The sequence below is a fragment of the Podospora bellae-mahoneyi genome, chromosome 5, assembly GCF_035222275.1.
Source record: "Podospora bellae-mahoneyi strain CBS 112042 chromosome 5, whole genome shotgun sequence".
NCBI classification, from domain to species: Eukaryota; Fungi; Ascomycota; class Sordariomycetes; order Sordariales; family Podosporaceae; genus Podospora; species Podospora bellae-mahoneyi.
In genome coordinates, this window is record NC_085884.1 from 3,887,587 (window position 1) to 3,909,277 (window position 21,691).

The window sequence follows — 21,691 nt, forward strand, 5'->3', positions numbered from 1 at the left end:
GGTGGAGTTGACGCTAGCGGAGAGAAGTGGAAGACGCGTTTTGAGCGCGTCGTGAGTTCCACTCTTGAATGTTTCGGAATCATGCCCAAAGAACAGAGACAATGAATATCGCTAATCTTATCAATCCCGTTGATGAAACGCCGGCCTGGGAGCCGAAATGTGAGCTGAAGCCGGAGCCGAGTGCAACCCCTCCTGCGGTTACACCAGCAGCAGATCCTGCAGCACCTGCAGCACCTGCAGCACCACCACCACCACCACCAACAGCACCAACAGCACCCACCGTCGCCCCCACCACCGCGGAACCAGAACCAGACCCAAAGCCAGCAGAAACCGAGTCAACCAACACAAAAAGAAAGACACCTCCTTCCTCCACGCAGCCAAAAGCAACCCCCAAACGCGCCAAAACACCTGGCGATCTCTCGAGAGAATGGCAGAGGCAGTATTTTCAGGGTGCTCCCCTGTCCGAGTTCAAGGGGATCACATCTGGTGAGCTGTTGTTGGGAACAACGGGATATGTTGCCTCGCAAGCACCCATCCAAGGGCAGATGATGGTCGAGATTATCGCTGCGGCACCTGACCAACCGCTTGGTGGTGCGGTTAGGCTGAGGGCCTTGCCGGAGGGGGTCCGGCCTGGAGAGGAAGAGATGATGGGGGAGTTGGGACAGGCGCAGGATGTATTTTTGTTTCCGCTGAGGCATGTTGGTATGTTCTTTCACTATGCCGTTTGTCTTGTTTGGTGAGAGGTTGACGAGGTGCACAGAGGACATCATCATCACACGTGGTAAAGCCATACAGAGAGAAGCATGGAATATCCTCATCGTTCCATCGCAGGCGGTTGGGGCACAGCCATTAAGGTGGTCTCTTCCCGAGATTGTCTCGTTTAGTTGGACGGGCAACTTGATGGGGAGGGAGAAGGCCAACTTGAGGCTAGGTGGGAGGGCGGCGAAGACTGTTGAGGAGGCGAGTAAAGATAAGAAGGTGCTCAATGCTTTGTTGTGTGTGGATGTTCTGGAGGAGGCGCTGAATGAGGCCTTGGAGCCGTACCGGAAGAGGGTGCAGAAGGTGGACTTGATTGATGAGTTTACCAAGTCTTTGAGGTCGGATGTTCAGGCTACGTTGAGTTCTGCTCCGGAGCTAAAGGGGAAGCCCTGTGGTATGATGATTTCTTGTTGTGTCAGACGATGAGTGATATGACTGACAGAACTACCTTAGGCAACATCCATGTTTACCCGGCCGGAATCCTTTTCAAATCCAAGTCCAGGATTCTGTACATGCCTTTCCGTATTATTGAATGCGTCACACTGACAGTAGCGTTCTGCCTGAACCAAAAACGGCTAGCAGGTCTGTCCATGGGTGTGCAAGTCAAGAAGGGACAGCGAGAGCTCGAGGCTGATGAGGCTGAGGCGAAGCGTTGGGAGCGCGAAACTGTTGGCATTTACTTCAAGAAGATTGAACTGAGGTGTGTCCGAACGCTGAAGCGATGGCTTGAGGAGGCGGGAGTTCGCAAGTTGAAGCTAGAGAAGGAGTCATACTACGACTATGCAAAGGGTTCGATCACGGGGGAATGTGTACCGTATGTCCTGCCACCCCCTACTGCTAAGCCTTCGCCTCCAGGTGGTGCGCGAGAGGTGGCCAAGGAGCAATCATGAAGATCGAGGACCGATTATCAGCTAGACTAGGACGATATCTCGCGATGGCTCAGTGCTTAGTCTGTCAAGCTCGCCAAGCCCATGAAAATATGCGCCCCCAACTAGCACATAACTTCCATCGCCTTTCCCACTGTCCCGGACGATCAACGCAGTAGCATTGCCATCCAGCACGACCACTTGATCACCAACAATAACCTTCTCGGGGGCTACCCCACAAAACCCCTCTTCAGTTATGCAAAACCGCGTCCCCGCTGTCGCCCTGTTCGATCTGTCCTTGAAGAAGGAGAATGCCCGAAACGGCTCCAGACGCGGCATAATAACTGTCTCTCCTCCCTTCAGCTTATCCCTCATGGGCAACGCTCTGGAGAGGGACGAGAGTTGGCCGAGGAACGCCTCGAAGCCGTTCTTCAGACGCGGCAAGTCGTCCGTGTCGAAAGCCAGCGATTTTTTCCGAATGAACAGCTCAAAAATTATTTCCATTGGATTTACTTCTGGCAAAGTATCCCTAATCATAATGGTTGCCTTGACAGTAGCGGCAATCCAGTCCATCCAGTCCTGTGAAGGGGAAACTGGAAACATTCGCTCGCTGGTTGCTTTGATCGTATCCACTACAACACCTCGTGCACAGAGTTTGGTATCGTCGAGGACACGCATACTGGCAGTTCTTGCAGGTCCTGCTTGAGCTGTGAAGACCATGCGTGCTCCTGGGTTAACTGAAGGCGATGTGTCGGCCCAGTTCTGTTGGATTGTGGTCAGCTTCAACCCAGCAAAGCACAATATCCAAGATATATATGATGTCTCTCACCGGAACCCATGTGGGCAACTCAGGATCCCGGTCCGCAGAACCAGATATCCCAGAGCAGCGAAGCAGTTCTTCAGCGTGCCCTTTCTCAATCAACAAGCGGGCAAACCTCGTGAAGACCTTGATATGGGTCTCACTCGGCTCGTAGCTAACATGTCCCATATACTCTTGCCCATCTTTTGCCAACCCGATCAACGCATACACCTTATCGCGGAGATCTGTCGCCATGAAGAATTGGCCGGCCAGAACGATGAGCTCGGCCAAAGCAGCCGGGCACTTCTTCCATATCACCCTCTTCTCAAACATCAGCCAGGCCCGCTTCAGCCCTCTGTGGGGCTGACCACTGTCAGCCAATTCCTCCCCTCGACGCTGCATGTATGCGCGGTTGTCAACTTCGCTATACTCCCTGATAGCGTAGCATGCAACGATAACAGCACTTGCATCCAAACGCGCATCCCCAAAATGGAACCTGACCTTCTTGGCGGAGAGGAACTCTTGCAGAATCCAAATCCTCTGAAAGTACGGAGATGCAAAAAACCGGCGCCATGACACCCAGAGAGGACTATCGACGGTCGGCAGTCCAAATCTTTCAAGGAACTTGGTAGGGCCTGGGTCGGCAAGGCCGAGTTGTTGGAGTTGCAGTTCCAGGTCGTCTTTGTGGGGAACGACTTTAAAAGTATGGTCCTCGCCATCCTCGCCATCCTCGCCATCCTCGCCATCCTCGCCATCCTCGCCATCCTCGCCATCCTCATCATCCTCATCATCCTCATCATCCTCATCATCCTGACTATCCCCCCCCTCCATCTCCGCCCTCAACAACCTCTCCGCCCTGCAAACCCTCCGCACCAACTCCACCACCCTCCCCCCATCCCCCTTTTCTAGCGGCACAAACGCAACCACCCTCTTCGCCTGCTCATAAACCCTCCTCATCAACCCAATCTGCACCCTCTTCTCCTCGCAATCACTTTGGTCAATACACAACGCGTCAACCCACAATCTTTTCCCCGCATGCAACTTCCTCACCGCCCTCAAAGCAGCGTATAAGTTCCTCGTGACCGGGACTTGTCTCCCGTCTAGATTTATGTAGACTGGATCTGACGGGTCACCCCAGACGTAGGAGAGGGCGGAGTACCGCTGGAAGGGGTGCATTTTTCTGGGTTGAGTTGGGGTGGTGTCGGTCCAGACGATGAACTCGTTGGGTTTTCCGGGGAGGGAGGGGCTTGTGTACATGACTGAGAGGGATTTGATAGGGCGGGGGCTGGTTTCTGGGAAGAGGTTGTGGTCGGAGTTTAGGTCGGAGGGGAGGAGGTAGCAGTTGATTTCGGGGGAGGAGGGAAGGGCGGGGGCGAGGACGAGGATGCGGATTGAGGTTGGGGTTGGGAGAGGGGTGTAGGTTGCGGTGGTTGCGTCTGTCATGTTGAAGGAGCTCGTTGGAAGTAGGCGCGCTGGATGAGAAAACTCAGTAGGTAGCCTGTGATCGTTGAGGCTGACCTGATGACAAGGAACACAAAACTGTGCTGCCTGTAAGTGCAGCTCGGGGACAAATACAGCCACCCAAATACGGTCTTGATCAATGACAACCCAGACGCGGAGATCGAAATTGGACAGATGAGTGACCTAACCCTTTCTCAGTTATGGGACCTTATTGGGGCTGATCGCCGGAGTTTGTTTAAATTAACACCGAGCTGTGTATCTGAGGGTTGTTAGTAGCGCAGCGGCCGGGTTCGATAAATCTACCCCACCTCCAAGGGAGTATCAGCCATCTCGTTCAACGCGGCCGACCTGCATACACATGATCCGTGGCCGACCGCGCCCAGCAAGATCTGACAAAACGCTTCGCATGGGGTGTGACAATAATGCTGCAGGCTCTGACCCTCTGACTCACACAATCGGCAGTTGACGCTGAAGTCGTTCACACAATCGGCAGTAAACGCTGAAGTCGACTTTCGTGGTGACAGGAGAGGGTGCTGAAAATGATGAAGAGCTATTTTCCCATGCCTTCCCCCTTTGTCTTTTGTGCTGGGTAATCGGAGCAGACAGACGCATTCGAGGCCAAAATCGGAAATATTCGTGTGTCGTGTGTCGTGTGTTGGGTGGTGCAAAATATGAACGAGCCAGAGACATTGTTTGGAAGAAAAGGAGGCTGCGTTGTCTATAAATGGTGGGTTCCATCTTCTCCTTCCCCCTCGAATTTTTGACATCAACGCCTCCACCTCCCTACTCACGCGGCTTTCCTGAACATGCATTGAATGCAACATGTGCCAATTAATTAGAAGAAGGTACATCTGCGAACATTCTTCTGGACACTCATCTGTGCTGGCCTGGTAACACCAACGTGACTAAATGTTAAGGCGGCCCTCTCGCGACAGGAGTTCGGACGTCCGGGTGAATATATAGACAACAACTTCCTCCAACCGCACTTATCTCCGCTGCTTGACTCGTCACTTAACAAATACTCGTGTCGTCAAGCACAAGTCCTGGCTCAAACATCACGTCTGGTTCCATCTAGGGTCCTTGTTGACGGTACTAACTACTTCTTTTAAGCCTTAGATTTCAGGTCGAATATATGGATATCACCAACTACAGTCATATAGGAAGATCCTAGCGGATACCGAGGCAAGCCCGCCCCTTCTCGCTGGCGCACGCATCTGTCGCCTTTCACGGTCTGGTTATCGACAATGACGATAATGTCCTCCAGCACTATCCTCTCGATAGCGACGAGGAGGATTATCCCGGGACACGTTTAGTCGGACTACTTCTCACTTACATCGAGAATCGGGGCACTCTGAAGGATTTGGCGCCTTGGTCGGACTGTACAAATGAGGATCGGCTTCGCTGGTCTGGACAAATACACCATTCGGTCGAATGTCTACATAACGCAGGTGTAATTTTGGGGAGACGCTAAACCCGAGAACGTCTTGATTGATATGGAGGGCGATGCCTGGCTCATTGATTTTGGCGGTAGTTATACCCCAGGCTGGGTTGATGAGGATAAGCGGGAGACTGTGGAAGGAGACCGGCAGGGTGTGCAAAGGATTAATGATTGGCTCACCGGATGGTCCCGCCAGCCGGTTACTCGTATCAAGCGGAGTAGTGAAGGGGTTGGGGAAGGAGGAGTGTGATGGTTATGGAGGGTGGTGTCACGGTGATGGAGAGGGAGGGGAAGGGGGCTGCGGTGTGGTGAGGGTCAGGGGGTGATTTGATGGAGAGGGGAGGAGGCAGGGAAGAAGTGTTGAAGGGGAGTAAGGAGATGAGGTTGTGACGGTGATGAGGGGGCGATGGGATGGGAAGCTGATACATGTATTGTGTAACTTGTCTATCTGTCTGTATATCTAAGTGTGTCGATCAAATGGGGAATTTTATAACAGGGTTGAACTGTTAGCGCTTTACAAGCCCCACAAAACAACACACCGCTTTGAATTCGAACTATACGAGGTGACCAACTGGGACTACATTACTATTGCCCGGTACGTAAAAAGTCACCCAGGCAGGTCCAGTACGCCTTAGAATCGCAGCCCACGCCACAGGCCTACCGACGTGGCCATAGACCTACTCAGTTCACGAACGACCAGAAGCAAGCCCTCCATCGATTATACTATGACGACCCAATCGCTCGCAAGCTTCCCTGGACCGATTTGCGGTGGTATATACGTGGTTTCGATCACTGGGAGATCAAGCCTTCATCACAGCGATGGAATTGGCTGACTTCAAGCGTCAAGTTCAACCACGAAGGATACAACTTACTGTCCAACACAGGCGTGACCGAGTGGCCTTTGCCCGCCAGCAATTGGCTCTCCGGCCACGACCTGAGGACTGGGAGCTGGGATTATTCAGTGACGAGACCTGGGCTAAAGAACAACCCTGATGTGGAAAAGGTGGCTTACAATGCACGATACCGAAGATATCAATGACTGGGCCACCATACGGCAAATTGTGCTGAATCCCTTCTTTGAGGTCATTGAGACTGAGCTTCTAGCCGAAACAGAGTGGCAGTTCAACAGCGCCTGGGAGAAACTACAGCTCGAAGTCTCACGCGTAACTGGGTTGCAGAACGATCTCATAGGGCTGGCTCGAGACCTCGAAGACGGAGAGCAACTAAACGCTATTAACATTCCGATGCGTTCGTATGTGTCACCCTACAACCTCTGTTCTATCCATAGCCGCGCCTTGCAATCCTAACTCCTTGGCCGCTAGATGAAGTTGTGATGCGTGACAAAGACATCGGGTAATGCCCTGGTTGTGTTCGGCGCTGACCTCGGCAATACACCAAGGCAATAATGCTGAGTTCAGCTCGGCTATGTCGATTCCTCCATTGAGGCTATGACGGCTATTACGCTCGGGAAGGCGCCTGCATTGGAAATGGTGGAACGGTTGGATCAAGCTATGATAGAACACGAGGCAGAGAGGCAAGGAGACGTAGCTATGAAGATGGGTGATAAGAAGTAGGTCGGCGTACGGATATGTTGATAAAGGGGTCACTGGAATGTCTTGGGCCAGGAGTTGTTAGGAAGTGTGTTCTATGAAGATTGTATATTGGCTTGTTCTCTACGTTTAATAAATCATGACACATCAATCTTCCTGAGCAGACCAAACCCTCCTCCCCGTCCACCATCATCACGGTCCCAGAGGCAGCGCTCCGCTCCACTCGGGAGCCTCCCACCTTCAGCCCAGGGGCAAGCGGTGCCTGATGGACCTGTGGAGTTTCCCCTCTGGATTCCCATTGCGCTACCCGTCCCTCTGTTCGTCGCCTTGGCCCGGCACAGTACTCCTGCTTGCGCCGCTCTTACTACCCGCTAAATGCGGGGTTGGAGGGTTTCTAGGGGTGGGTCAAGCGAGTTGTGCCTCGGATTCAAACCATAGTACTCGGCAAGATCTTTCTCAGGATAGGGCGCTCTGCTGGTGGCATGGAGTGCCTTGAAGTCGCGCACGTCTTTGGTGAGTGTGGGAGTTGTTCCGTTGGACGATGGTGGCTCTGCATCTTTGACGACATCGTTCCCGGGTCCATGTTCCGAGTGCAGTTTTGTCCACACTTCAGACGTAGCCTTTACCTTGGCTTCGGGTACGCCGAGACCGTATAGGTAGTCGACAAGGCCCTCGATCTCCTCCTCCTCGTCATAACCAGCCGCGCTCAGCCGGGACTGGAGGTCTGTAGCAGTCTGGGCAGCCGTTTTTCATCGAGATCCAGTATCTTAGTAAGATCTGTGATTTTCTTTATCGTCACATCGCTCTTGGCCTGTGCCTCCAGGTAGGCTGCGACCTTCGCTCGAGAAGGCGATGAAGGCTTGATGTAATGGTTGAAGAATTTAAGATATCGGCCTTGGTGAGCGGCTTCAGGTTATCCACAATCAACTGGCCTGCAAAACGGCATCCGGGTTAGGATATCGCCATATACAATTATGAACGGGTAGATAGAACTTACGATTGTTATACATGTAGTACCCAGACTCAATGGCTTGCCAGTGCCGGCTGCTCTCCCCTTCCAGCGTCTTGGCCTTCTCGAGTGTTCTTTCGATGAAGCTCCGCTTATTCTTCTCAAACTCCTTCTCGGTCATGTCCTCGAGTCTCTTCCCCATATCTTCCAGAAACTTTTCGATCCGAGTTTGAAGGTACGGGGCCGTCTTCTCGCTCTGAATGATAAAGTAAACACCAAAGGTCGTTACATTGCTCCACGAACCACAGTACACAATGTAGCCAAGTTGCTCCTTGGTGCGAAGCTGGTCAAAACAAGGCTCGTGCATTATCTGATCCAAAAGCGCCGTCCTCACCCTCTGGGGACGGTCAATTTTAGCGCCTGTATAGAGTATATAATGAATCGAGTGCTTAACGTCTGTAGGATCCTTAACAGTTTTCTTCTAAACGTAGTTTGATCCTGGAGAAAACACCAGCCCGCGAGGTGAGCGCCATTGCGATGGGGGCAATGGCCGGGGCTTGATTATCTTCTCGATCATGTCGGTTAGTTTTAGTGCGTCCTCCTTGTAAAAGTTACCGTGAACCGAGACTTTCATATGCATTTGGGCCGAGAATTCCCTCTTAAAAGACCGCAATGCATCCGCAGTAACGACAGGATACTCTTCGGCGATATCAAGAATAGTATTGTAATGATCCGTTATTAGCCAGCTTATATAACAACAATTCGTATGTTGGGACTCTACCACCTGTCCACATGTGCTTCTTTCTGCGCAGTGCGCTCTATCTTGTTAGGCAGACCTGATTCTCCTCACAATCTACAATGGCGGTACGACTTTCATCGTCTCAGAGAAACAATATTCATATTATGATTCTCAGTAAGTTGCCAAATCAAAGAGATAGCTGAAAGTGCCCGCTGCATCACTACGGCAGGTGGACAGAGCCCGACGCCATCCTTGTTATGCGCAATGCCGTTATTTACTTTTTGGAGACAATGATGCGAATACGGGGGTGGCTGGTGTCAAGCTGCTTCCTCTCTCATCGTATTGGCCAGATACGAATCCGATCGAAGAGATTTTCGTAACGTGATATAGTTCGGAATTCCCACCTATACATAAAGAGTAAGTTAGGTACATGGCATCTATCTGCCTCATCCACCCTTCGCACCCTCTTGCCCCCACCAATCTCAAATCTATGGCTACGACTCCTACTAATCACTTCTCAGAATTCGCAATACACCAAGAATGATCCAAGCTGACGTCATTTCCTGCGTGTTAGGGGAGGACGACCGCGTGGACGTCCTGTTGGCACGTACTTTGGCTTGCGATGTGCGGGATCAAGGGGTGGGCGACCACGCTACGCGTCGGACCTTCGCCGGTTGGTGCAGAAGGAGGAGCGAGTGTATCACCAGCTCTGGCGTCGCCAAAAGCCTTCAGCTGCTGGCGGAGAAAGTTGAATAACTATTCAACTCTGGGTAAGGCCAACCTGTCAAGATCACCAGGCTCATACTCGTCCCACCAAATGTGATCTTTGAGGTTGTAGCCTCCGTGTGTGAGTTTGTAGGGATCACGATCGGGGTCCTCAATCTTGGTTTCATTAAGCCACCATTCGCGCGGCAGCTCCAACTCCGTACGGAGGACTGGGATGTCGCAATTAAAGTTAATTGGCAACCCTGGTGATGGCGTTTGAGAGCTGGGAATATCCTCAGAACTTGCCGATTTAGATCTTGAGTCATACCTGTTGGAATTGCAAACACCAACAATTGGATCACCGTCTTGGTTTGACTGCGAAGGATGGGTCCAACTGTGTACAACGGTCGTGTCTTCAGGGGTGAAGATGTGGTGGGAGATGCCAGCACCAGTACTGTTCATGGTCGACATTATGGTGGCGCAGGAAAGAGCTTTGAGTGTAGAAGAGATGCTTGGGGAGGAGGCATGAGCAAAGAAGAGAAGAGGGGGAAGTTGGAGAGACGGGGAAAGGGGGAGATGACTCTACCTTTATACTCTGGCTTCCCGCCTGCCTGAGGATGTGGTCTCCCAGGATGCGAGGATGCTTTTCACCAACATGGCGCCATCACGCCGCGACGTAACTGATGGTGGTGCGTGGGAGTTGAACTGGTGGCAGCAGCTATATTATACCGTTTCAGTCACTCAGTCTCTGATGCCTTCACCACACCGCTTTCTGTCTCCTACCTCTCCTATCTCTCCCCAGCCTAAGATAGCATCTGAACACCCTCTAGACAGCACGGTATTGGAACACAAGATCCCACATTTTACGTTCAAAAGGACTACCAATACGAGCTGGGTGCTATTGCCAATACTATTTCCAGCGCGAACTTAGTGTTTATCGGGGCTGGCAATAGCGCCGCCGCAGGCATTCCCGTAAGTATAGTTAGTCTTGCCCTATCTACATTTTCTGAGAGGCCTAGAACTACCGGTCTAAGGCGGGATGTACAATTCACTTTGAAATTCTCACTGACTTTGGGGAGGAGGAGCTTTTATTTAGGCAAGTCTTGCTGACCGTCGAGAAGGAGGACGGTCCATTCGTACAACCCGGGATAACTGTCAGGGGTTCCGGAGAACGTGAGCGGTTGACTGGTCATCGATAGTTAGCGAATCTATATTGGCATCACTGGTCGACCGCAAAGACGAGCGGTGTCGGGCTATCTCCTCGACCCTGGCAAAATGCAACCTGTCGAGGGCCCCGGGTTCAAAGCCGTCCCACCAGTCCAGGTTTGAAAGATCGTAGTGGCCATGCGTCACCTAGTGAGGATCATGATCTAGACTCGTGATCACGAAGCCGGTCTTCCACCAGTTTGGGGGCGGGTTTGGGGGGACAATAGATGGGTCACTCGTTATGATAACCGGTAGACTCGAGCTTGAACGAGGGTTGACAGAGCGACCGGCCGCATGAGCGCTTGTAGGGGAGATATATGTAGTGAGGGGAGCGAGGAAGAAAGATGGGTGAAGTTGGAGAGACTCAGGGAGGTGGCGATAGTGTTCTCGTTATACCCTGGCTTCCCCCTCCTGCTGAGCAGGGTGAACCACACGTACTAGAACCAATGACAACCTCAACACGCCTCTTTGGCGAGATCTTGTTGGTTCTCTGCTAATGCGACGGGATTAGCATCCGCGATTCCAGCGTGGGTGGGCGGTAAAGGCTGCTGTTTGAGGCAGCTTCTAGTGCCCCTGTTTCTGTCTCTTACTCTCCCTCATCGCTTAGAAGGAGACCTAGAATGGAGACCGCACAGAACCTGACTTTTGAAATACTGACAGATCATTTTGTTTACGTCTGGAACCTTATAGAGCCCGAGTTACGAATCATTGCAAATACTGGGGCTGGGGCTAAACAAGTCTTGGTGGTTACAAGCCTGGGATCAGCACGGCTGCCGGTATTCCCATAAGTTAGTTGAATTCTACTGCCTTAGTATTGGCTGACAGGTCCAGGACTACGACTCCAAAAGTGGTCTATTTGCTATGGGCGAGGTTTGTCACGAAAAGGCCCTGAGAAATATGCAAGAAGGATGCGATGCCTGGCGCTCGCACTCGTGATCCACGGCACAGTCCAGTAGCAGTAAGCCCACAGAGAACAATGGGATGTGGTCGGGCTTGAACATACAATCAGCCTCTCGTTGGGTGAAGATGCTACCGCAAATTGCATCCCACTACATGGCAGTGCTGAATCCTTGCGATGCCTGGTCTGCTGTGAAGCTTACTTCTAGGATGAGGAACTGGAGGGAGATCTTGCGGACGAAGAAGAGCCCTTGTTGTCGATTTTGGCATCCGCAACCAGGACTGGATTGATATACGGCGGAAGAGCTCCATTGGCCGACTTTGGCCAAATATCCTCTACCTAGCTGAGAATAACTGGGGTGGTGGAAACATCGCCAATCTCACCAACCATAATCAGCAATTTGGTTGGATACGAAGAAAATTTGCAACGCGTTGGTGACATGAAGGGCACAACGCAGTGGTTAGAAACACACAACTGTAGATTTGGGAAACAGAGTGGGGAAACGGAATCGCAAGAAACATCCCGTTCAAGACGTCTACCGTTATTCACACGTAAGCCCGTTTGCTGAGTCAGCAACTTCCCTCAAAACATAAAGTGGACTATCAGGTCCAGGAACACGTTCTCGCCCTCATGATCATAACGACAGGTTCGAGTCTTCATTGTTATTCAGAAGGTGCAGTTTTTTGTCTTCGTGGCTACTTGTTCTGGACCCTTCTGAGCAGACAGGGAGCTTTTATGGGCAAAAAGAAATGACCACATCGTGTAACGGGAATTGAGCCCGACGTGGGGGTCGAACCCACAACCTTGAGATTACGGAGGAACTCCTTAAGAGTCTCACGCTCTACCGATTGAGCTAGCCGGGCGATGTGCCTTGGCCACTGAGTTGATGGACGGGTTGGCTGGGAATTGGCTTCATTGACCGGGAGTTTCGGCGTTTGGGATGGTTTTGGTTTTTTTCCCTCGTTTTTTTGCGCGGCTTGTGGTTGGTGGAGGTTGAGAACCCACTTGTTGTACTGGGTTCAAGGTTTGATGGTGTTAGGGCTGAAGTGGCAAAACTTGGGAAAGACAGTTCAACAGGCATTTGCCCAAGATGATTCTGCTTTCGGCGGTACCTTGATGGGCTATGGGAATTGGAAATTCCGAATTTTCGGAGCACCTTCACAGTCGGCCTTGGGTGTGCTTTGCTGAATAGTACCAAAGTTAGGGGCATTATAAAGGTAGGTACTCTTTCAACTTGGCTATTTAGCGATCCGACTTACACCAAACCCTGTGCTCCCCTCGGTTATACCGGCCTCTCTGAAACTATCTTAGCAACGTTATTCACGCGAATCGTTCCTCATGCTGACCTACATTAATTATGCCGCAGTGCTCGGAGATAAGTATTGTCACCTTCATGTATAAATTGGACGAAAGAGATGTCAAAAGACACTCATCTTACGTAATCTATACCCACCAGCCACTAGGGGTACACTTATGTAAAACCGCGTCATTCCCATCCCCAACCCATCGCAATCTCTTTATAACTTGGTACCTAGGTGTGAAGCCCCACCACGCAGACCATCTACACGACCTTGAGCTGAGCTCTAACACAGCCGGGGCGTATCCAATCCGCTGTTGCAATAATGAGTTTATCATCGCAGCGCCATAACGAACCCAACTCCAGCGCAGATATAGAACATCCCATGAGGCCGTCCCGGACAACGCTGCATGTCGCAGACCGATCCCCGCTCTGTAAAGCGTCGTCGCGTGTCTTCAGGAATAAGACGGCCGCATCCTTATCAACTAACGCCCCATAGTCCACTAGAGGTATGCCCAAAGTCGGTTGCGCCACCCGCGCTGTCACTAAAACTCAGAGAGGCAGAAACGGAGCCTGTGAGGTACATGCCTCTAAACTGGCTGGGGTGGCCGAGCATGACCAGCTTGCTTACTCTGTTCCCGACCTTGAACTGAACCGGCTCGGCACAGCCCGGCGACCTGTAGTCCGGTGCCGACAAAATGAAGATACCCGAGGAGGGGCAAGTCGTGAGCTTAGTGTACCCCGTCCCAGGTGCGATGCAGATCACGAAGCCGTCCTGGTCAACCTTGCATGTCACAACCGCATCTCCCCTTCCAGCAGCCACCTGGTCGCTCGCAAAGTACAAGATACCGTGGGGATTAGTGTCGTATTGTCTCGCATAGAGCTTGATCCTAGGGTCGGCAGCCAACAGAGGCTGTTCACCAGGGCGGTACAAAATATTAGTTGCACCAGCTAAGTTGGCAGCCGAGCTTATATAGCTGTTGTCGGAGCCAGAGAGGTACCGGGCCGAATATATGCCTCCAACCACAACCACATTGATCGTTTGGACTGGCTAAACAGTGGTCGTGGTGGTTGTTGTAGTTCTGGTGTTGGTGAGGAGGGTTGACGTGGTGGACACAGTCACGAGCGGGTAATCAGTTGTGGTGACGGTTTTGTCCACACAAACACAGCAGTGGAGGAAATGGTGTTGCTAGCTGTTGCAGAGATCATTGACACAGAAGTCTCAGCGATCTCAGCGGTGACTGTCTCGGTGACGTCGGCGACGGCACCAATGCACGAGCAGGCGGACCAGTATTCGGTGTAGTCGGAGCAAACAGGAGCAGAAGACGTAGTTGCCGTGACCATCTCAGTAGTCTCGGTCGTCGTAAAAGTCGCAATGTTTCTTTGAATTGATGGCCCCTGTCTGATGGAACTTCGGGTTGATGACGACGTTCTGGTGGTGTGGCTTTGAGTTGACGACGACGTTCTAGTGCGGAGCCTCAAGCCAAATGGACCAAATGGACCAAATGGCCTCCCTGAACCAAATGGCCTTCCTAGACCGAATGGTCCAAATGGTCCAAATGGGGCCTGGCGCTTCCGCGTCTTGCCTTCAGGGGTTGGATCGGCAGTGGCCGTGGTGGTGGCGGTGGTAGTGGCAACATTGGTGACTGTATGCACAGTGGTTACCTCCTCCTGTGTTGCGGTTATGGTCGACATCTCCTCCACAGTCGAAGTGGACGTTGTGAGCGAGAGGACGGTGTCAATGTAATTGAGCGTTTTGGTTTCGGTAGCGAAAGCTATTTCAGTGGGCGTTCTGATGTGCCGAAGTTAGTATCTTTCATCCACACAGGAGGCGAGGTGCAAGAAAGAGCCTACACAGTTACCACAACGGGCCTGCCAAACTCGGCCACACAAGAAGAAAACTAGACGGCCGCATGGGCATCAGAGAACCCCATCACTTGGTACAAACACTCCGTGGCAAAGCACGCCAGATTGGACGGGCTGAGCGAAACCCCTGCGATAGGCATCTTGAGAGAATAGAAAATTGTAATGATACCTAAGTTGGAAGGAAAAGATCGAGCAAAACACTACCCTGGGAAGGAGTGGAAAAGAGTAATTTAAAGTAGGATGACCGCCTAATGTGCTCTTTGCCATCTTGGGTATCCCACGGCGTGACGGTGAAAGGGGCAGCCAAAGTGTGGTCTGGACATTGGCTATGGATATTGTAGATCGTGACTCTTTGCTTACTCCCAGCTGCCAAACGAAAGGTTATAAACTGCGATCTGCCTTATAGAAGTCGATACCGTCACGCCGTGGTCAGTATAGGATTCATAGAGTCGATAAGAGTGTGCGACAAAGACTAGGTATTCTCGATGTGTACAGGCACGTCAACGCATTCCTGAGCAATCATCGTGGCATTCACAACCGACTTGTCGGTGCGGATGATCAATGCCGTGATAGCCGTGTTTACCGAAGCTCACATACTGAACTCACTTCAGACTTCCGGAACTATCGCTCCGCCTCAGAAGACTCCCGGAACAATTGTCCCCTCTGGCGGAGGTGATCGGCTCTTTGAATCACCACGATAACATAGATATGCCAAGAACGGTTGCTCTTGGAAGACACGCCGTCCCGATAGGTTACGAATGGTATTAGTACAGACTGATTAGGTAGGCGTCGCAGCGTCTACATAACCAACTGAGAGGAAAGAAAGCCGTATTGGAGGTGATCAGTTTGTCCACCCATTGCTCGGCACCTTGAGCCACGCCGCAAAGTTCTGAAGGTCCGGAACATCCCTCCTCCTCGCCTCAATATCAACGTGGTAACCCTCATCCTCGAAGAACTGGAACATAGTGCCAACTTCTTTGATAGCCCAAAGCATTGCCTTTCCAAAGATACCCCAAGCCTGCGGCAGCTTCTTCCCCGTCACGCTGTCAAACTTCGCCCGAGCCTCATCCAAAGTCAACTCATCGCCCGCAAGACCAACAGCCTTTTTTGACCACTTGGCAGGCTCAGTAAGTGCTATGGCACCAAATTTGCCAATATCGCGAACACTAATAAGCTGCAACTTCGTCTCCGCACTCAAGGCGCTCGCCCACATCGCCGTGAATACCGCGCAAAACATGCCAGGCTTGAAGTTCTCAAGGAAAGCCACTGGTCGAAGAATGGTCCAGGTGAATTTGCCCTGCTCCTTCTCCGCCTTGTCGCGAAGGTAAATCTCGATGTTGTGCTTCGCGAGGAAATGAGGGACACTGGTCGGGTTTTCCCAGCTTCTCTCATCACCGCCGCGCTCGACAGAGCTGAAGACGATGTGCTTGACCCCGTGCTTCACAGCGGCATCGACCAAGGGCAGCGCTTGCTCTTCCTCGGTGAGCTTGGAGCCGCCCATGGCTGGCGTGGTGACGATGAAGATGCTGTTGACTGACCCCTTGGGTAGCGAGTTAAAGATTGGCTTTGGCTTTGAGCTGTCGCCTTCAACGAGCTCAAGAACGCCCTTGTGAGACTCGGCGAGCTTCTTTGCTCTGTCCGCTTGGGCATTTCGGGTCAGGGCGAGGATGCGGAGCGGTGGGGTCTGTGTTGGGAGTTCAAGAAGGGCTTTGACAACGGCGCCGCCTTGCTGGCCTGTCGCACCGATGACAAGGATGGTGTTGGATGCCATACTGCAGCGATGGTGTGGTCGTTGAGGCTAAGATACTTTGGGTACCAAATTATCTTTTTGGAGAATTTAGAGTAGAAAGTGATCGATACAGTAAAAATATTGAGAAAATGAAAGACTTAAGGTAGGTAGTACTTGCCTTTATATCGTCGCCAGTGATGTCAACCATAATCTTCGTCGGCATTCTAAAAACCGAGCAAAGGGAGTACTGTTTGATACCTAGATTACCAAACAATCGGCAATCGGGGTTGGCGTTGCCCGCCATTCTATCTTGGCAAAGTCCGATAAGCGAAAGCCTCGCTTATGTAACAACCGCTTCCCCACAAACACCCCCACACAAGCCCCTCCAAGCATCGCTGCCTTGCCCATCATCGTCATCAGCCAACCATCGGCTTGTCGCATTCCCTCCAAACCCAACCACCAAACCACTATCGCGACCACCACCATTGCGATCATCGCCATCGCAACCCCTTCTTCCGAACAACAACAACCTCCCTAAATTCCAAGTCCTTCCCAGGCCCAAAAATCGCCAAAATGAACCGTCTCTTCGGCACCCCCGCCCCAAAAGCCCCCAAACCAACCCTCAACACCGCCATCACCTCCCTCGACACCCGCATCTCCTCCATCGACGTCAAGCTCTCCGCCCTCAACGCCGAGCTAACAACCTACCAAACCAAGCTCTCCAAAATGCGCGACGGCCCCGGCAAGACCGCCCTAAAGCAAAAAGCCCTCAAAGTCCTCCAGCGCCGCAAACAATACGAAGCCCAGCGCGACCAGCTCCAATCCCAAGTCTGGAACATGGAGCAGGCCCAGACAATGCAGGACAACCTCAAAAACACAATGGTCACCATCGACGCACTAAAGCAAACAAACAAGGCCCTGAAAAAAGAGTACGGCAAGGTCGACATCGACAAGATTGAGCGCCTGCAGGACGAGATGGCGGATCTGCTGGACGTGGGGAATGAGATACAGGAAAGCCTGGCGAGGAGTTATGACATTCCCGAAGATGTGGACGAGGCAGAGTTGGATGCCGAGCTCGAAGCCTTGGGGCAGGAGGTCGAGTTGGAAAGGGAGATGATGGGCGGGGACATGAATTCGCTGCCGAGTTTTATGCAGGATGAGGTGCCCGAGTTTATCGATGAGCCGCCTGTTGCTGGGCAAGCCGGCAAGGTCAAGGAGGCTGCTGGTTAAGGTCTCCCCCAAAAAGATGGGAGAGAGAGCGCGGGTGTGTACAAGGAATGGAGTGTAGGGATCATGGTACATTTTATAGGCAAAAGACAACAAAGTTTTGTTCAACGCCCACCATTGCCACAGACACACCTGCTGAAGAGCCATCATGGCCTCTCTCGTATATCTCCCGGTCGGATAATGCTATGATTAAAAAACCCCTTCTAACTGAATACCACTTCCCCGCTCCCAAATGTCGTTATGTATCGATCCAAAAAATGATCAGGCAAAAAAAAAAAAAAAGAAACAAGTTCCTGAGAACAAACTACAAAACTATACACATGCACCTTTCTTGAGACCCATACAGCAGCACCCATTTTCCTCCAAAAACTCCGACAAAGATCTCACACTCCTGCATCCCCCCATCTATTCCACCGGCCCAAAAAACTGCGCCGCCTGCTCCAACTCCTTATCCCCATTGCAAAAATCCCACCCCACAATCACACTCGTCTGACTGCAGCAAATGATCCGTCTCGCATCATATTGAAGCTTAAACACGCGCGCCGGGTTAGCCGCGTCGTGGCCCTCAACCGGAGCATGATGGGCAACGTGTGGATGGTGATGATGAGGGTGATGATTTGTCTGAACAGGAACAGGGGCAGGAACGGGAGCAGGAGCCGGGGCAGTGGGGGTGGAGGTGGAAGAAGGAGCAGGAGGGAGTTGTACCTGATGCACACGTCCGTGTCCTCCAGAAGTCAGTTCCGCATGTGCCTGATACGCTACGGCCGCCTGCTGCTGGCTAGCCGTCAACAGTCGAGCTGCCGGTAACGCCGGTGCTGCTAATGACGACGATGATGATGATGCCTGAGCAGGCTCGGTATTGTTTCTGTGTTGTTGTGAAGATGTTGAAGGGCCCGCCAGTGCGTTCGTTGCTGCCGCAATCGCTTCCGCGTTCCGCTGAGCCTCCCGTCGTAGCCTGGTCTGCTCGAATTGAGCTCTAATCAAAGCACCAGAAAAGGCTTGTCGAAGCTGACTCCGTGTGACAGCGTTCTGCAATCGGTCGATCTTGCCTTCAATGTACTGTCGCTGTGTCAAGATGATGGGATGGTTGCCGATGGCGCGTGTAAAGGCTTGGGCGCCTGCTTGGATTGCCTCGTCGATTAGCGCCCGTATTTGTTCGCTATCCGGTCTCGGAGGCGGTACTGAAGGCCCGGCCGATGTGCTTGGTGGTGCGCTCGCGGGCTGTGTTGGTAGGGAATTGTTTGCTGTGAGCGTGCTTGACGAACCGCCGGGTTGTTGCGAGGGACCCGGTCGCACTGAAGGGTGTAAAGGGATCGCCGCAGCAGCAGCGTCCAGGAAATTCGACATCGGGGGAAGCGTTGTCCGTCCCAGCTTGACCGCAACGGCAGCGGCTTCCTCTTGCTTGAGGTGCTGCTGGTCTTTCCAGATGCCCTCCTTGTCTCGGCGCCAGATGATAATACTAGTATCATAACTGCCACTGACGATCCGGCCATATTTGCCCCCTCCGCCTCCAGGTGGGAGCTTTGCACCGTAGGCACAGATGTCCTCCGGTCTTCTGGATCCTGCATTTCCCTGCCGACGACCAGCTTTCGGGCGGTTTGTGTCGTCAAGTAACCCTGCCTCGAGCGCCTTGAAGTAAGCCTCATCCACCTTCTTTGCCGCCTCCGCATCATCTTCGGCCTGGAAGGGCAAATCTCCAAATCCAGCTTGAACCGTCCGTACCAAAGCAGAGTGCGCACGAAGGCTCGCTACCTCCAGACCTGTCGCCCTGTCAAACACCTTTACTTCATGGTCACTGCTACCGCTGACAATTCGCCGGCCATCGTACTGAACGCATGCGATTCCTTTGGTATGGCCAACAATGGTGCGGCTGCATGTCTGAGTCGGCCAATCCCAAACCTTGATATGGCGGTCACCGCTTGCAGACACAATTTCCCGGTCGTGGATCTGAACAGCATTGACGGCCGCACTATGGCCTTCCAATACGCCGATCAAAGTCCAAGCCGGAGTTTGTGGGAGGTCCTCGGGAGCCATAGGGATGTTGTAACCGTAGTTGATGGTGGTGGGCACGGGGCTCACCTCCCGGTATCCAAGGTCGCCAGCGCGCAGAGGTCGGCGGTTGAAGACCTTGATCAGCTTATCCTTGGAGCAAGTGACCAGGATCCGTTTGTCAAACTTGACGTTGAGTACAGATTCCCGGTGGGCAGTTTTGAGTGTTTGGATCACCTTTCCGGTCGAGAACTTCCAAATGATCACGTCCGAGTCCGAACTGCCTGACACGATGATGTCCTCCTCGGGGTCAGAGTCAAACTGCAGGCAGAGAACCGACCCGCGATGTTGCGACAAGGTGCGGAGGCAGCGCCGTGTCTCCAAATCCCACACCTTGATCGTCCGGTCTCGACTGCCGCTGACCAAATACTGTGGGTTAAACTGCAGACTGTAAATACATTCCCCATGCCCTTCTTCTGGATAATTAGGATGGGGTAGCTGGAAGTTTGTGTATTTTCCTAGGTCCCAGTTGGACTCGAGGCGTCTGCGCATTGTGTATACGTGCTTCCAATTAAGCTTATATCTGCGGTCGTGGTCATCCAGAACCCATAGCGTGGATCTCGGTAATCTTGATAGGGGCGTGGCTAGTACTGTGTCCAAGAAGTTGCCTTTGGATCGCATTGAAGAACTGGATTCCGGTGAGCGTGCCCTCCCTTTGCCCTTGTCCAGCGAGGCGCTCTTGTTCGCCGACCCCGAACCTGAGCCAACACTCTTTACTTCCAGATCATCCAATCTTCGTGAGATGCTACCACCGTCAGCACTTCCTGTCGGTCCGCCAAACAGACTGCTTTCTGACGCGTCCATCTCGGCGGGCTCCTGCTTTATTGCCCCCGCGTCCAGCATGACACTATCCATGTCGGCATTGAGGTTTGAAGAGACGGTAATGGCGCGCTTCTTATGCGCATGACCCTCAGTTTCCGAGTCAACTCGCCGTGACACTCCCTGACGAACTCCATTGATGCTCTTCTCCCAGGCAGCGATCTCTTTCGGTTTTGCAGACCAGCCCTCCATATAATACAGCTGTTCCCACAGCTTGCGATCCAAAGCGAGGCCGTACCATGTTCTACATGCGCGCGCAACGCTGATGAGTGAGACGGGGTCGAGGAAGCTGAGAATCTTGAGGCACACCTCGGGGGGCAGGTAGCGGATGAAGTCGATGTTGAGTCTGGGGTTGAGGTGTTCTACTATTTCCGAGATTACAGAGGTAGGAAGGTCATTTAAGAGCGCCATCGCAAGTTCTGTCCGGTGTCAAGGTTAGAGTTGGAGTCGGCACAACATCAAAACCATAGGATCATCGGGAAGCATGGCATGGGTGCAACCGGAGCATCAGCCACCTGCCGCGGCCACTAGCCTTTGTTTGATGGAACAGCTTGGAGCGCCACGTACCGGTCTTGCGAGAGATGGAGAGGTTAGATATATGTTGAAGCATCCATGCCGGGAAATCCGATGCAGCTTGAGAGGAACTCAGGGCCGAGACCGAGTCGTCGCGCGTCTTGTGGGAGAAGGATGCAGAAGCGGAAATCGCGGTCAGGGGGTCTTCTGAGTAACCTTCGTCGGCCTGGGAAGCGAAACCAGCCATGATTTGCAACACTACGGAGTAAGCGCGCTGCCAGGAGTCGGCGGGCGGAAAAGTTGGGGTCTGTCGCTCCTAGAATGCGAGAGCCTGGTGCTACGGACACGACCTCGGGTTGGCAGGTAAAGCGAAGACACAAGGACGACTCTGTTTTGTGATGCGCCCGAGAGCGAGATTCGCAAGTGTGAGTTGTTGTGGTTGTGTGCCTGGACAATGGCGGTTGCGTTCAGGCTCCAAAGACCACTGACAGGGCAGTGCGGAGCTGGAAGCTGGAATGGCGACTGAACGTGCCTTTACTCCAGAGCTGGGTCCGTTGGCGATTCGCTGCGCTGGTCAGCGAATCCTCCGCAATGATTGATTTCTAGCTGCTGGGCAGGCTGAGAGAAGCCAAGCGCTGTGCATGCTTCCACAAGTCTCCTTTGCCGTGTGTCACTCGAAGATACCTGTTTCCTTCTTCTTCAGCAGTGGCTGGGCCTTCTATGTCTGGGGCATCGACATCATCAAGTCTTGCGTCGCTGACAAACACGGCATTGGGGGTTGGTCCCACTTTTCATACTTTGTGGTCCGAGCGGTCTACTGC

General features: G+C 52.6%; 7 protein-coding genes and 1 non-coding gene across 8 annotated transcripts; 3 read left to right on the forward strand and 5 right to left on the reverse strand.

The window, feature by feature from the left end:
• Positions 1 to 68: 68 nt before the first annotated feature.
• On the forward strand, positions 69 to 3,634 carry QC761_510000 (uncharacterized protein; the record flags this gene model as incomplete). The annotated part of the gene is made up of 3 exons (XM_062880207.1): positions 69 to 702; positions 803 to 1,153; positions 1,213 to 3,634. 3 exons carry the CDS (start codon positions 69 to 71, stop codon positions 1,647 to 1,649), a joined length of 1,422 nt encoding a protein of 473 aa, XP_062731539.1. The 3' UTR covers positions 1,650 to 3,634.
• On the reverse strand, positions 2,359 to 3,867 carry QC761_510010 (uncharacterized protein; the record flags this gene model as incomplete). Its single annotated transcript, XM_062880208.1, has 2 exons — positions 2,359 to 3,158; positions 3,204 to 3,867. 2 exons carry the CDS (start codon positions 3,865 to 3,867, stop codon positions 2,359 to 2,361), a joined length of 1,464 nt encoding a protein of 487 aa, XP_062731540.1.
• Positions 3,868 to 7,300: 3,433 nt separating this feature from the next.
• Positions 7,301 to 7,456, reverse strand: QC761_0085830 (uncharacterized protein; the record flags this gene model as incomplete). Its single annotated transcript, XM_062872900.1, has 1 exon — positions 7,301 to 7,456. The coding sequence occupies one exon, from the start codon at positions 7,454 to 7,456 to the stop codon at positions 7,301 to 7,303; it is 156 nt and encodes a 51-aa protein (XP_062731541.1).
• Positions 7,457 to 12,145: 4,689 nt separating this feature from the next.
• On the forward strand, positions 12,146 to 12,233 carry QC761_0085840. The gene has a single exon. It is a non-coding gene; the product is annotated as a tRNA-Lys (tRNA).
• Positions 12,234 to 13,148: 915 nt separating this feature from the next.
• QC761_510082 (uncharacterized protein) lies at positions 13,149 to 13,702 on the reverse strand (the record flags this gene model as incomplete). The annotated part of the gene is made up of 2 exons (XM_062880215.1): positions 13,149 to 13,618; positions 13,669 to 13,702. The coding sequence occupies 2 exons, from the start codon at positions 13,700 to 13,702 to the stop codon at positions 13,149 to 13,151; spliced, it is 504 nt and encodes a 167-aa protein (XP_062731542.1).
• Positions 13,703 to 15,374: 1,672 nt separating this feature from the next.
• QC761_0085860 (uncharacterized protein) lies at positions 15,375 to 16,304 on the reverse strand (the record flags this gene model as incomplete). Its single annotated transcript, XM_062872901.1, has 1 exon — positions 15,375 to 16,304. One exon carries the CDS (start codon positions 16,302 to 16,304, stop codon positions 15,375 to 15,377), a length of 930 nt encoding a protein of 309 aa, XP_062731543.1.
• A 155-nt stretch (positions 16,305 to 16,459) lies between these two features.
• VPS60 (Vacuolar protein-sorting-associated protein 60) lies at positions 16,460 to 17,221 on the forward strand (the record flags this gene model as incomplete). Its single annotated transcript, XM_062872902.1, has 1 exon — positions 16,460 to 17,221. The coding sequence occupies one exon, from the start codon at positions 16,460 to 16,462 to the stop codon at positions 17,219 to 17,221; it is 762 nt and encodes a 253-aa protein (XP_062731544.1).
• QC761_510070 (uncharacterized protein) lies at positions 16,720 to 21,589 on the reverse strand. The gene is made up of 4 exons (XM_062880214.1): positions 20,925 to 21,589; positions 20,040 to 20,776; positions 18,195 to 19,799; positions 16,720 to 18,017 (listed from the first exon to the last, which is right to left on the reverse strand). The coding sequence occupies exons 1-4, from the start codon at positions 21,115 to 21,117 to the stop codon at positions 17,895 to 17,897; spliced, it is 2,658 nt and encodes an 885-aa protein (XP_062731545.1). The 5' UTR covers positions 21,118 to 21,589; the 3' UTR covers positions 16,720 to 17,894.
• Between the last annotated feature and the right edge of the window lie 102 nt (positions 21,590 to 21,691).